Source organism: Zalophus californianus, chromosome 1, assembly GCF_009762305.2.
Source record: "Zalophus californianus isolate mZalCal1 chromosome 1, mZalCal1.pri.v2, whole genome shotgun sequence".
In the NCBI taxonomy this organism is placed as follows: domain Eukaryota; kingdom Metazoa; phylum Chordata; class Mammalia; order Carnivora; family Otariidae; genus Zalophus; species Zalophus californianus.
This window is the reverse complement of record NC_045595.1, coordinates 161,211,081-161,226,938: the sequence shown is the minus strand read 5'-3', so window position 1 is coordinate 161,226,938 and position 15,858 is coordinate 161,211,081. Positions and strand designations below refer to the sequence as shown.

General features: G+C 42.0%; 1 protein-coding gene across 1 annotated transcript in view; it reads right to left on the bottom strand.

Annotated features, from left to right (window-relative positions):
* Window positions 1-2,046, bottom strand: part of MORC1 (MORC family CW-type zinc finger 1) — a 171,955-nt gene extending 169,909 nt beyond the window's left edge. The window contains exon 1 of the mRNA XM_027581731.2: window positions 1,915-2,046. Within this exon, the coding sequence (XP_027437532.2) occupies window positions 1,915-1,979 (65 nt within the window). The 5' untranslated portion in view covers window positions 1,980-2,046. The remainder of the gene's footprint in view (window positions 1-1,914) is intronic.
* Between the last annotated feature and the right edge of the window lie 13,812 nt (window positions 2,047-15,858).

The window sequence follows — 15,858 nt, the reverse complement described above, 5'->3', positions numbered from 1 at the left end:
AGATCGTGCTCTCTAATAAGTAAAATCTTTTTTAAGAAATAAAATAAAAATCTCACTCTGGAAGCTCTCAGGAAAATGGACCATCGGGGAGCAAGAATGGGAAGCAGAGAACCCAGTTTAGAGGCTACGTGGAGCATCTAAACGGCAGTTTAGTGTGGACCGAAGTTAATGGCAGGGGCAATGCAGAGGAATGGATGCATCAGAGACATAGTTAGAGGCAGGGCGAAGAAGATCTGACGTTGAATTGGATGTGGGAGTGAAACAAGAGAGAAAAAAAAATCACTCCTGCCTTGACTGAGGGAATTTGCAAACAAAAATCTATCTGGAGGGCGCCTGGGTAGCTCAGTCGTTAAGCGTCTGCCTTCGGCTCGGGTCATAGTCCCGGGGTCCTGGGATCGAGCCCCGCATTGGGCTCCCTGCTCCGCGGGAAGCCTGCTTCTCCCTCTCCCACTCCCCCTGCTTGTGTTCCCTCTCTCACTGTGTCGCTGTCAAATAAATAAATTTAAAAAAAAAAAATCTATCTGGAGAAGCTGAGAAGATACCAATTGGTATCTGATTTTGTGGTTGTTGCTTCACACTGCTGTCACTTTTGTTACTAAGTTATCAGGCCACCAACTGATAACGCGATGCAGGCAAGGCGGAACCTAGTAGGACAAGAAGCGCCTGGGGAACAGCAGCTGCGGTAACAACACAACACTGAGGCTGAGGAAGTTTCCCGAGATAAAATCCACAGTCCTTCCAGCATTCCACCCGTAATTTTTCTTAAACTCTACTCGAAATTGCTCTTTTGTCATTTGTCTTCCGCCTCAGTTAACCTTTTAAATATCTGTTCCAACCTTGCCAGCTTGAAATTATTCTCTAAAGATTAAAAAAAAAAAAAAAAAGCCCTAAACACCTGCCGAATATTGCCCATTTGACTTTGTCTTCTGTAAAAATTACGTGTTTGTCCCAAGCAGCAAGGCTGGCCTTGCCTGGCATTCTTTACACTTTCGTTTCTGTGGTTTCAAACCTGGGTGCATCCCTCGTATCAGTGGGTACCTTTCCTAACTCCGAATTACTCAAAGACTCCAAAAACACCCACACAGCCATATGAGTTAGGCAGCACTCACTGCTCTGTGCTGTGTTGGGAATGACAGATGGGACAGGAAGCCTCTGTCATCCGCCTCTGCAAGCTGAAGATCTGAAATTAACACCTGATGAGTCCGCAAAACGCACCTGGGCCTGACAGAAGCCGAATGCTCTAGCAAGAACCAAAATGTGAGGATTCTTTGCTGGGACAGGTTACATTTTTGCAAGGACTCAGGCCACAGAGGCTGGAATCAATAAATACAAATTACTCTCTGGAGGACAAGCTTAATCTTTAAAATGTCAGTGTGCTGGGCAGAGAAATCACAAGAGATAGGCAAGGTTGGTAGAATTAGGGTTCTGCTAACCTCCAATTAAATAGTTTGTTAAATGTGGAGCCTTCTTACCCTGGTGTTATTTTTAAAACAACAAAAAGGTTTATAATCTAGCCCAGAATAGGGGCGTCTGGGTGGTTCAGTTGGTTAGGTGTTGGACTCTTGATTTCCACTCAGGTCATGAGCTCAGGGTCCTGAGACTGAGCCCCATGTCAGGCTCAGTAGCATGGAGCCTCCTTGAAATTCTCTCTCCCTCTGACCACCCCACCCGAAAGCCAGCACACTGGCACAAGAGCTTGCTCTCCCTAAAAATAATCATAATCTGGCCCAGAATAGAATCTTCACTACTTTTTCATTATTTTTTAATACAAAAACTTTAAATAAAATTTCCATAAATCAATGATACCAAGTTCATTTTTTTTTTTTTTCAAATTGGGTACTTCACTAGGAGACGAACCAAACTCTTCTCCACTAGTGGGGGCCCTCCCTCGTTCACGCTTCACCGGACACTTACGAGTTGGCGTGGATGAAATCCAGATGCAGCTGGGCCCGCCGCAGACTAGCATACTTGTCGCCCATGTCCTCGAAGGCGACCCGCCGCAGCCCTAAGACACACGGACCACTGCTTACCTCCCCGGCAGCGGCCCAAGCCCTTGTCCCCGCCCACGTGCTCGTCCCACCCACGTCCGCTTCCCTACCCACGCCCTCGTCCCCGCCCATGCCCCAGGGGACGCGGCTCTGCAAACACCCACTCCCCCTGCCGGCTGGAGGGTGAAGTTCACCCTCCACTGTCCGCCTCGGTATCTGGCCAAGGTAAGTCTTTATTCTTCGTCTTGAATCCACTCTATGAGAATGAGGCGTCCGAGCTAGACTCCTCTTTCCACACTGAGATTTATTTAACCTTCCTGCACAGTTGTTCTATCATTCCCCAGATGGGAAATGGAGCCCAAGCCTAGGATCAGAATTTGATCAGAAATGATTGCACACACACACACACACACACACAAAGAAATGTGAAGAAGCTGGGTCTGGAGGTTGGGGGGGGTATAGGGAAGGAAAATGGGTAGTTTTCCTTCACTTGCATAGTTTGTTCCACAGCACCAGAGGTAAAGACATTTGTGTTCTAACCCAGCACTTACCTTCCTGTGTTTCTTGGGTTGAGACTATTTTCTCCCATCAAAGAAAAGAAAGAAGGAAAGATCAGCCAGAGAGAAAAAGGAAGGACAAAAGGCAGTCAGAACAGAATTTGGACTTTGCTGTGATGTGGAGGCTTGTGTTCGTGAGAAACTTTTTCACCTGTCAGCTGATAGTCAACGATTTTATGTGCTGGCCCAGCTCAAAGAACAGACATTCTGTACTGTTCCAAAAGATAGAACTGGACAGGTAAAGGTTCAGGGGAAGGAGGGGGTGGGGGTGAATGTAAGGAAGGACTGTGAGCACCAGCTGTCCAAATGCTGTTACTCACAAAGCACTGAGTTCCAAGTCACCAAAACCCCAGCTGAAACACGACTCGTCAAAAATGCTTTCTGGATAGGTCCTGGTGGTGATGAGAAATTAGGTAACCTAACTGACCTCTAAAAAATCTTCAGACTCACTCAATCTAGGGCTATATGACTTGCAAACTAAAGTAGTTCAATAGCACTCAGCAGAGATTTTGTCATAGTTTTAAAATCAGAAATGAGGGGCGCCTGGGTGGCTCAGATGGTTAAGCATTTGCCTTCAGCTCAGATCATGACCCCAGGGTCCCGGGATGAGTCTCACATTGAGCTCCCTGCTCAGTGGGAAACATGCTTCTCCCTCTCCCACTCCCCCTGCTTCTGTTCCCTCTCTTGCTGTCTCTCTCTGTGTGTCAAATAAATAAAAAAAATCTTAATAAAAAAATCAGAAATGAGTGTCTATTGAATAAAGAACTTGAACTAGATGTGTTGTGATTTCCGGGCATCATACAAGCAATGAGGTCTCAGAAAAGAAAAGAAAAAAAAAATTGTCAGTTTTGGGATAGTCATTTTACTTCTTAAAAAAGTAGTTTATCAGCTACTACATTTATAGGAAATCAGGAGAGGAAGAGAGAATTTGAATGAAAACCCAAAGGAACATGATGCTCTACTTTAATTTGAAAACTGGAAGTAAACATAAACATTTCAAGTAATTTTCCTGATTGCATTTTTGTTTTAACAGTGGCTGACGTGGTGGTGTTTTGATAGGAAAATTCTCTTTACTAAGCAACTTGAGCTATCTTTCCAATTTCTCCTTCTGTAGAACTTCAGAAGTATGATATTTATTTTCATTTTATGGACAAGAAAAGCTTGACAAGCCTCTTCTGGATTTATTTTACCCCAACTTCCAGCTGCTATCTTAAAGCAATTTACTATTGGGAGGGCACTGGGGCCACTCGCCTGTAATTAGTAAAGGCTGTAATATCTAATTTCTACCAGAGGGAAGGGTGTGATATCATAGAAGCAGGTCTTCTAATAATATGAGCAGAGTAAGTGGCCAGCCCCAAAGCACTAGATGCCTCTGATTGGCCTGGATAACAGGCACTCAGGGGGATCTGTTAGATATGCTAAAACAGAAACCTGAGAGTCATTGCACACAACCCCCAACAGCCGTTTCCCTTCACCATTTCAACTCCACTTAGCCACTCTCCAGTCATACAGGTACATCTTGTTCCTCTTCAAGATACACTTTTGGGACACGTTTTCTTAGCCACCTCCCTCAACCCTTCCTCAAGATTCATTTTAACCTTATTTTATGATACAAAATATTGGAGAAATAGCAGGAAGGGGAAATTTAAAAATGAGAACATCAGGGGCGCCTGGGTGGCTCAGTTGGTTGGGCATCTGCCTTCAGCTCAGGTCATGATCCTGGAGTCCTGGCATCAAGTCCTGCCATCAAGTCCTGCATCGGCTCCTGGCTCAGTGGGGAGTGTGCTTCTCCTTCTGACCATCTCCCCTCTCATGCTATTTCTCACTCTCTCTCTCTCTCTTAAATAAATAAATTAAATATTTTTTTAAAAAATGAGAACATCATCTGCTCATCTTTTGGTTGATCCTGATTTTAAGGAGAGTCAATTGGGATAAGAGACTCTTCAGCTCTTCCTAACTAGACATTTCAGCTTTGCAACATTCGTGTACTAGTCACAAACAATGGCTCAAATCTTTCAAACTATACTCTCCCCCTTTCATTTAAATAACTTTGTATGGGGGTGCCTGGATGGCTCAGTCGTTAAGCGTCTGCCTTCGGCTCAGGTTGTGATCCTGGGGTCCTGGGATCAAACCCCATATTGGGCTCCCTGCTCTGCGGGAGGCTTGCTTCTCCCTCTCCCACTCTCCCTGCTTGTGTTCCCTCTCTTGCTCTGTCTCTGTCAACTAAATAAATAAAATCTTTAAAATAAATAAATAAATAAATAAATAACTTTGGGGGCATCTGGGTGGCACAGTCCATTAAGCGTCCAACTCTTGGTTTCAGCTCAGGTCATGATCTCAAGGTCATGAGATTGAGCCACGAGTCAGGCTCTGCATTAAGCCTGGAGTCTGCTTAAGACTATCTCTGTTCCCGAAGGGGGAGGAAAAGATGGCAGAGGAGTAGGGGACCCTATTCCAACCAGTCCCCTGAATTGAGCTCGATATCTACCAGATGACTCTGGACACCCACGAAATCAGCCTGAGATGTAAGAAGATATATCTGGATCTCTACAAACAGAATATTGCAGTGGTTGGTTTCGAGGTATGAAGTGGGGAGTCGTGATTCCACAGGCACATATCAGAAAATAAATGGAAGGAGGAGGGAGCCGTGGGGATCCTACACCACTGGTGAGCAACAGCCTCCCACGCTGGGGATGGGGCACAGACTCGCAGACTGGTAGTGCTGGGGAAAGGAATTTAGGGCAGCCCCCCGGACTGAAACCTGGAGTGGCAGGGCCTCACATGTGCACTGGGGGTGGCTGGTGGTTTTAGAAGCACAAAGGGCAGAGATGGGCCCCATGCCCCAACCTGGAAACGAGGACTGGGAGCCCTGCGGAGGGGCACACAACCCAGAACGCTGCAGTTTATAGCACCACAGACAAACGGAGGTAGTGTGGCCTGGAGAGCTCACTGAAGAACGGACTGCAATCTCTCTGCTCTGAGGCAGAGGGTTGGAAATGATCTCTTCAGCTCTGACTCTTGGAAGAGACGCAGAAAACCACCAAGGAAAGCCGCCAGAGAACTAAAGCCCCAAAAAACCGGTTTTCACTGAGCCCATCCCCCCCACAGGGGGCAGGGCAACCCAAACAGAGTTGCCTGAGTAACAGCTTGGCAGGCCCATCCCCCAGAAGACAGGCTGGCAGACAAGAAGCCGAAAACACTAAGTTCCCTATAAAACAGGTGCATCTTGCTTGGGTTGTGGTCAATAATTTGGACTCTGTACATTCCCTCAAAGACCCCTCAACAGAATGACTAGGAGGAGGAACCCCCAAAATAGGAAAGACTCAGAGACTGTGACTTCTGCCACAGATTTACAAATGGATACTGATATAACCAAGATGTCGGAGATGGACTTCAGGGTAACAGTTATGAAGACAATAACTAGAATGGAGAAACTGATTAATGGCAACATAGAGTTTCTAAGGGCCGAAATGAAAGCTGAGCTGGCAGAATTTAAAAATGCTATCAATGAGGGCGGAGGAGTAGGAGACCTGGATTTCGTCTGGTCTCAGAAATTCAGCTGAATAGGGATCAAACCATTCTGAACACCTACGAACTCAACAGGAGATCGAAGGAGAGAGTAGCAACAACTCTCTGAACAGAGAAGGGACCACTTTCTGGAAGGTAGGACGTGCGGAGAAGTGAATCCGAGGCGATATTCGGGAGGACAGACGGCGGGGGAGGGGGCCTCCGTCGGCCACTACTGGCAAGTGATAGAGCCGCGGAGCACAAAATCGGAACTTTTAGAAGCCGGCTCCACTGAGGGACATCACTCCAGTGGCTAAGTGGGAGGTGGAAACCTCGTGGTACAGTGTGGACTCAGGACCCTCGGGGTCACAGAAAGACCGGGGGTGCCTGAGTGCGGCAGAGCTCCCAGGTATTGGAGCGGGGAAGCCGGCTGCAGAGACGGAGCCGAGGCGTGGGCTTGCAGCTCGGGGTGGCCATAAACTGTGATTCCCCGGCCCACTCGGGCCACTGCACCTCCAGCAGGGACCCAAAAAGCAGCAGAGCCGGGGAGACTCCCCTTCCTCCCCCGGGAGGAGCGGCGTGGGAGCACACTGCAGGGATCTGCTGGGTTTGGAGACTCCACACGGGGTCGGGTGCCAGAGATAGAAACGCTCGGTCACAGGCCGGGTGAGCATGGAGTGCGGCCGGAGACCGGGGACACGGGAGTGATTGACTGCTTTTCTCTGGGGGCGCACTGAGGAGCAGGGCCCTGAGTTCTCAGTTCCTCCGGGCAGAGAGTGGGAGGCCACTATTTTCACCCTGGTCCTCCAAAGCTGTGCCGAGAACTCGCAGGGAACAAAAGCTCCTGAGAGCAAACCCAAGCAGCTTGCTTAGACCAGACCGACAAGGGCAATTCTGCCTCCGGCAAAGACATTTGGGAACCACGGCAACAGGCCCCTCCCCCAGAAGATCAGCACGAACAGCCAGCAAGCCAAGACCAAGTTTACCGATCAAGGAGAACGGGAGAACTCCAGCGCTAGGGGAATACTGCACATAGAATTCATGGCTTTTTTACCATGATTCATTAGTTTTTCAAAGTTAACTTTTTTAACAGTTTTTTGGGTTTTTTTTTTGAATTTTTCTTTTTCCCTTTTTTTAACCAACATCTTATCAATCCCTTTTTAAAAAAAACATTTTTTATTTTTCATTTTTAGAGTCATATTTTATCCCTTCATAGTAGTTACCCTTATTTTTGGCATATATATATAAATTCTTCTCTCTTTAAAATTTTGATATACAGTTTCTTCTAACAGATCAAAATATACCCTAAATCACTAGTGTATGGCTTTCTTCTAGTCTTCTGCCTGATCACAGTCTCTCCCATTTTTTTTCTTTTTTTTAAATCTTCTTCTTTCAAACAACTTCTTATCAATTCCGTTTATAAAACCTTTTATAAGTTTCATCTTTACAGTTATCTTCCATCCCTTCATTGTATCAACCCTTATTTTGTACATATATAAGTCTTTCTTCCTTTAAAATTTTAGGAGGCACTTTCTTCTAACAGACCAAAATACACCCAAAACCTAGTGTGTGGCACTGATCTATGCACTAGCCTGATCATATTTGATCATATTCTGTTTTTTTTTTGTTTTATTCTGTTTTTGTTTGCTTTTATCTTTTTCTTTCTCTTTCTTTTTTCTTTCTTTCCCTTTCTTTTCCCCTGGTTTCAGGTCTTTTCTGATTTGTATACAGTATATTTGCTGGGGACGTTGTTAACCTGTTAGCATTTTGTTCTCTCATTCATCTGTTCTCCTCTGGACAAAATGACAAGATGAAAAAAATCACCTCAGCAAAAAGAACAAGAGGTAGTACAGTCTGCCAGGGACCTACTCAATACTGACATTAGTACAATGTCGGACCTAGAGTTCAGAATCATGACTTTAAAGATACTAGCTGGGCTTGAAAAAAGCGTGGAAGTTATTAGAGAAACCTTTCTGGAGAAATAAAAGAACTAAAATCTAACCAAGTCGAAATCAAAAAGGCTATTAATGAGGTGCAATCAAAAATGGGGGCACTAACTGCTAGGATAAATGAGGCAGAAGAGAGAATCAGCAATATAGAAGACCAAATGATGGAAAATAAAGAGGCTGAGAAAAAGAGAGAAACAACTACAGGATCACGAGGGCAGAATTCGAGAGATAAGTGATACGATAAGACAAAACAACATTAGAATAATTGGGATCCCAGAAGAAGAAGAAAGAGAGAGAGGGGCAGAAGGAATATTGGAGCAAATTATAGCAGAGAACTTCCCTAATGTGGGGAAGGAAACAGGCATCAAAATCCAGGAGGCACAGAGAACCCCTCTCAAAATCAATAAAAATAGGTCAACACCCCAACATCTAATAGTAAAACTTACGAGTCTCAGAGACAAAGAGAAAATCCTGAAAGCAGCTCGGGAGAAGAGATATGTAACCTACAATGGTAGAGACATTAGATTGGCAAGAGACATATCCACAGAGACCTGGCAGTCCAGAAAGGACTGGCATGATATCTTTAGAGCACTAAACGAGAAAAATATGCAGCCAAGAATACTATATCCAGCTAGGCTGTCATTGAAAATAGAAGGAGAGGTAAAAAGCTTCCAGGACAAACAAAAACTAAAGGAATTTGCAAACACAAAACCAGCCCTAAAAGAAATATTGAAAGGGGTCCTCTAAGCAAAGAGAGAGCCTAAAAGCAGCATAGGTCAGAAAGGAACACAGACAATATACAGTCACAGTCACCTTACAGGCAATACAATGGCACTAAATTCATATCTTTCAATAGTTACCCTGAATGTAAATGGGCTAAATGCCCCAATCAAAAGACACAGGCTATCAGATTGGATTAAAAAACAAGACCCATTGATATGCTGTCTGCAAGAGACTCATTTTAGACCCAAAGACATCCCCAGATTAAAAGTGAGGGGATGGAAAACCATTTACCATGCTAATGGACACCAAAAGAAAGCTGGGGTGGCAATTCTTATATCAGACAAATTAGATTTTAAAACAAAGTCTGTAATAAGAGATGAAGAAGGACACTATATCTTACTTAAAGGGTCTATCCAACAAGAAGATCTAACAATTGTAAATATCTATGCCCCTAACATGGGAGCAGCCACTTTTATAACGCAATTAATAACAAAAGCAAAGAAACACATTGACAACAATACAATAATAGTGGGGGACTTTAACACCCCCCTGACTGAAATGGACAGATCACCTAAGCAAAAGATCAACAAGGAAATAAAGACTTTAAATGAAACACTGGACCAAATGGACTTCACAGATATATTCAGAACATTCCATCCCAAAGCAATGGAATACACATTCTTCTCTAGTGCCCATGGAACATTCTCCAGAATTGATCACATTCTAGGTCACAAATCAGGTCTCAACTGATACCAAAAGATTGGGATTATTCCTTGCATATTTTCAGACCACAGTGCTTTGAAACTAGAACTCAATCACAAGAGGAAAGTCGGAAAGAACTCCAATACATGGAGGCTAAAGAGCATCCTACTGAAGAATGAATGGGTCAACCAGGAAATTAAAGAAGAATTAAAAAAATTCATGGAAACCAATGAAAATGAAAACACAACTGTTCAAAATCTTTGGGATACAGCAAAGGCAGTCCTGAGAGGAAAGTATATAGCAATACAAGCCTTTCTCAAGAAACAAGAAAGGTCTCAAATACACAACCTAACCCTACACCTAAAGGAGCTAGAGAAAGAACAGCAAATAAAGCTTAAACCCAGCAGGAGAAGAGAAATAATAAAGATCAGAGCAGAAATCAATCAAATAGAAACCAAAAGAACAGTAGAGCAGATCAACGAAACTAGGAGCTGGTTCTTTGAAAGAATGAACAAGATTGATAAACCCCTGGCCAGACTTATCAAAAAGAAAAGAGAAATGACCCAAATCAACAAAATCATGAATGAAAGAGGAGAGATCACAACCAACACCAAAGAAATACAAACAATTCTAAGAACATATTATGAGCAACTCTATGCCAGCAAATTAGATAACCTGGAAGAAATGCGTGCATTCCTAGAGATGTATCAACTACCAAAACTGAACCAGGAAGAAATAGAAAACCTGAACAGACCTATAACCACTAAGGAAATTGAAGCAGTCATCAAAAATCTCCCAACAAACAAAAGCCCAGGGTCAGATGGCTTCCCAGGGGAATTCTATCAAACATTTAAAGAAGAATTAATACCTATTCTCCTGAAACTGTTCCAAAAAATAGAAATGGAAGGAAAACTTCCAAACTCATTTTATGAGGCCACCATTACCTTGATCCCAAAACCAGAGAAAGACCCCATCAAAAAGGAGAATTACAGACCAATATTGATGAATATGGATGCAAAAATTCTCACCAAAATACTAGCCAATAGGATCCAACAGTACATTAAAAGGATTATTCACCATGATCAAGTGGGATTTATCCCTGGGCTGCAAGGTTGGTTCCACATCTGCAAATCAATCAACGTGATACAATACATTAACAAAAGAAAGAACAAGAGTCATATGATCCTCTCAATAGATGCAGAAAAAGCATTTGACAAAGTACAGCATCCTTTCTTGATCAAAACTCTTCAGAGTAGAGGGATAGAGGGTACATACCTCAATATCATAAAAGCCATCTACGAAAAACCTACAGCGAATATCATTCTCAATGGGGAAAAGCTGAGAGCTTTTCCCCTAAGGTCAGGAACACGGCAGGGATGTCCACTATCACCACGGCTATTCAACATAGTATTAGAAGTCCTAGCCACAGCAATCAGACAACAAAAAGAAATCAAAGGCATCCAAATCGGCAAAGAAGAGGTCAAACTCTCACTGTTTGCAGACGATATGATACTGTATGTGGAAAACCCAAAAGACTCCACCCCAAAACTGCTAGAACTCATACAGGAATTCAGTCAAGTAGCAGGATATAAAATCAATGCACAGAAATCAGTGGCATTCCTATACACCAACAACAAGACAGAAGAGAGAGAAATTAAGGAGTCGATCCCATTTACAATTGCACCCAAAACCATAAGATACCTAGGAATAAATTTAACCAAAGAGGCAAAAGATCTGTACTCAGAATACTATAAAATACTCATGAAAGAAATTGAAGAAGACACAAAGAAATGGAAAGATGTTCCATGTTCATGGACTGGAAGAACAAACATTGTGAAGATGTCAATGCTACCTAGAGCAATCTACACATTCAATGCAATCCCCATCAAAATACCATCCACTTTTTTCAAAGGAATGGAACAAATAATCCTAGAATTTGTATGGAACCAGAAGAGACCCCGAATAGCCAGAGGAATATTGAAAAAGAAAAGCAAAGCTGGAGGCATCACAATTCCAGACTTCCAGCTCTATTACAAAGCTGTAATCATCAAGTAGTATGGTACTGGCACAAAAACAGACACATATATCAATGGAACAGAAGAGAGAGTCCAGAAATGGACCCTCAACTCTATGGTCAACTCATCTTTGACAAAGCAGGAAGAATGTCCAATGGAATAAAGACAGTCTCTTCAACAAATGGTGTTGGGAAAATGGGACAGCCACATGCAGAAGAATGAAACCGGACCATTTCCTTACACCACACACAAAAATAGACTCCAAATGGTTGAAAGACCTAAACGTGAGGTAGGAGTCCATCAAAATCCTAAAGGAGAACACAGGTAGCAACCCCTTCGATCTCAGCCACAGCAACTTCTTCCTAGAAACATCGCCAAAGACAAGGGAAGCAAGGGCAAAAATGAACTATTGGGATGGTTCATCATTCACAAATCCATCAGTGTGATAGAACACATTAGTAAGAGGAGAGAGAAGAACTATATGGTCCTCTCAATTGATGCAGAAAAAGCATTTGACAAAATACAACATCCTTTCCTGATTAAAACTCTTCAGAGTATAGGGATAGAGGGAACATTCCTCAAGTTCATAAAATCCATCTATGAAAAACCCACAGCGAATATCATCCTCAATGGGGAAAAGATGAGAGTCTTTCCCTTAAGATAAGGAACATGTCAAGGATATCCACACTCACCACTATTGTTCAACATAGTACTAGAAGTCCTAGCAACAGCAATCAGACAACAAAGAGAAATAAAAGGTATTCAAATTGGCAAAAAAGAAGTCAAACTCTCTCTCTTTGCAGATGACATGATACATTATGTGGAAAATCCAAAGACTCCACCCTCAAATTACTAGAACTCAGACAGCAATTCAGTAATGTGGCAGGATTCAAAATCAATGCACAGAAATCAGTTGCTTTCTTATACACTAACAATGCAACTGTAGAAAGAGAAATTAGAGAAACGATTCCATTTACGATAGCACAAAAACCATAAGATACCTCGGAATAAACCTAACCAAAGAGGTAAAGGATCTAGACTCTAGGAACTACAGAACACTCATGAAAGAAATTGAAGAAGACACAAAAAGATGGAAAAACATATGTATCAGAAGAATAAACATTGTTAAAATGTCTATGCTGCCAGAGCAATCTATACCTTCAGTGCCATCCCGATCAAAATTCCAATGACATTTTTCAAAGTGCTGGAACAAACAATCCTAAAATGTGTATGGAATCATAAAAGACCCCGAATTACCAAGGAAATGTTGAAAAAGAAAAACAAAGCTGGGGGCATCATGTTGCCCAACTTCAAGCTATATTACAAAGCTGTGATCACCAAGACAGCATGGTACTGGCACAAAAACAGACATACAGACCAATGGAACAGAATAGAGAACCCAGATATGGACCCTCAACTCTATGGTCAAATAAACTTTGACAAAGCAGGAAAAAATATGCAATGGAAAAAAGACAGTCTCTTCAATAAATGGTGCTGGGAAAATTGGACAGCTATATACAGAAGAATGAAACTCGACCGTTCTCTAACACCATACACAAAGATAAACTCAAAATGGATGAAAGACCTCAATGTGAGACAGGAATCCATCAAAATCCTAGAGGAGAACGTAGGCAGTAATATCTTTGACATCGGCCACAGCAACTTCTTTCAAGACACATCTCCAAAGGCTAGTGAAACAAAAGCAAAAATGAACTATTGGGACTTCATCAAGATAAAAACCTTCTGCACAGCAAAGGAAACAGTCAACAAAACAAAGAGGCAACCCACAGAATGGGAGAAGATATTTGCAAATGACACTACAGACAAGATCTATAAAGAACTTCTCAAACTCAACACCCAAAAAACAAATAATCAAGTCAAAAAATGGGCAGAAAACATGAACAGACACTTCTCCAAAGAAGATATACAAATGGCTAACAGACATATGAAAAAATGTTCATCATCATTAGCCATCAGGGAAGTGCAAATCAAAACCACATTGAGATACCACCTTCCACCAGTTAGAATGACAAAAATTGACAAAGCAAGAAACAACAAATGTTGGAGAGGTTGTGGAGTAAAGGGAACCCTCTTAAATTGTTGGTGAGAATGCAAGTTGGTACAGCCACTTTGGAAAACAGTGTGGAGGTGCCTCAAAAAATTAAAAATAGAGCTATCCTATGACCCAGCAATTGCCCTTCTGGGTATTTACCCCAAAGACACAGATGTAGTGAAAAGAAGGGCCATATGCACCCCAGTGTTCATAGCAGCAATGTCCACAATAGCCAAACTGTGGAAAGAGCTGAGATGCCCTTCAACAGATGACTGGATAAAGAAGATGTGGTCCATATATACAATGGAATATTACTCAGCCATCAGAAAGGATGAATACCCAACTTCTACATCCACATGGATGGGACTGGAAGAGATGATGCTAAGTGAAATAAGTCAAGCAGAGAAAGTCAATTATCAGATGGTTTCACTTATTTGTGGAACATCAGGAATAGCATGGAGGACATTAGGAGAAGGAAGGGAAAAGTAAAGGGGGGAATCGGAGGGAGAGATGAACCATGAGAGACTATGGACTCTGAGAAACAAACTGAGGGTTTTAGAGGGAAGGGGGTGGGGGGATGGGTTAACCTGGTGATGGGTATTAAGGACACGTTCTGCATGGAGCACTGTAAGTTATATGAAAACAATGAATCACTACATCAAAAACTAATGAATTATTAAATTAAATTTAAAAAAGACTATCTCTGCCCCTCCTCCTGCTCCCTCTCTTCTTTTTTCTCCAATAAGTAAGTAAATAAATAAATAAATAAATAAATAATAAATTTGTATGAAGCAACATTTTATTACTCTTCACAAACATGTCTAAACTCAAGACAAAATTTATTTATTATTTATTTTATTTTATTTTATTATGTTATGTTATGTTAGTCACCATACATTATATCATTCGTTTTTGATGTAGTGTTCCATGATTCATTGTTTTCATGTAACATCCAGTGCTCCATGCAATACGTCCCTCCTTAATACCCATCACTAGGCTAACCCATCCCCCTCGACAAAACCGTTTGTTTCTCAGAGTCCATAGTCTCTCATGGTTCGTCTCCCCCTCCGATTTCCCTCCCCTTCATTTTTCCTTTCCTACTATCTTCTTCTTCTTTTTTTTTTTTTTTTACATATAATGTATTATTTGTTTCAGAGGTACAGGTCTGTGATTCATCAGTCTTACACAATTCACAGCGCTCACCATAGCACATACCCTCCCCATTGTCCATCACCCAGCCACCCCATCCCTCCCACCCCCCACCACTCCAGCAACCCTCAGTTTGTTTCCTGAGATTAAGAATTCCTCATATGATACTTGTCTTCCTCTGATTGACTTATTTTGCTTAGCATAATACCCTCTGGTTCTATCCAGGAAATGGTAAGATTTCAGGGGGCTTTTTTGATGGCTGCATAATATTCCAGTGTGTGTGTGTGTGTGTGTGTGTGTGTGTGTGTGTGTGTGTGTGTATAAATATATATATATATATATATATATATATATATATATATATATATATATATATAATCCTGAGATTAAGAGTCTCTTATGGTTTGTCTCCCTCTCTGGTTTCATCTTGTTTCATTTTTCCCTCCCTTCCTCTATGATCCTCTGTCTTGTTTCTCAAATTCTTCATATCAGTGAGATCATATGATACTTATCTTTCTCTGATTGACTTATTTCGCTTAGCATATACCCTCTAGTTCCATCCATGTCACTGCAAATGGCAAGATTTTATTCCACTGTATATATATATATATATATATATATATATATATATATATATATATATATATATACACCACATCTTCTTTTTCCATTCATCTGTTGATGGACATCTTGGCTCTTTCCATAGTTTGGCCATTGTGGACATGGCTGATATAAACATTGGGGTGCACGTACCTCTTCGGATCACTACATTTGTATCTTTGGGGTAAATACCCAGTAGTGCAATTGCTGGGTTGTAAGGTAGCTCTATTTTCAATTTTTTGAGGAACCTGTGTACTGTTTTCCAGAGTGGCTGCACCAGCTTGCATTCCCAACAACAGTGTAGGAGGGTTCCCCTTTCTCTGCATCCCCGCCAACATCTGTCATTTCCTGACTTGTTAATTTTAGCCATTCTGACTAGTGTGAAGTGGTATCTCATTGAGGTTTTGATTTGGATTTCCCTGATGCCGAATGATGTTGAGCACTTTTTCATGTGTCTGTTGGCCATTTGGATGTCTTCTTTGGAAAAATGTCCTTTCCTGTCTTCTGCCCATTTCTTGATTGGATTATTTGTTCTTTGGGTGTTGAGTTTGTTAAGTTCGTTATAGATTTTGGATACTAGCCCTTTATCTGATATGTCATTTGCAAATATCTTCT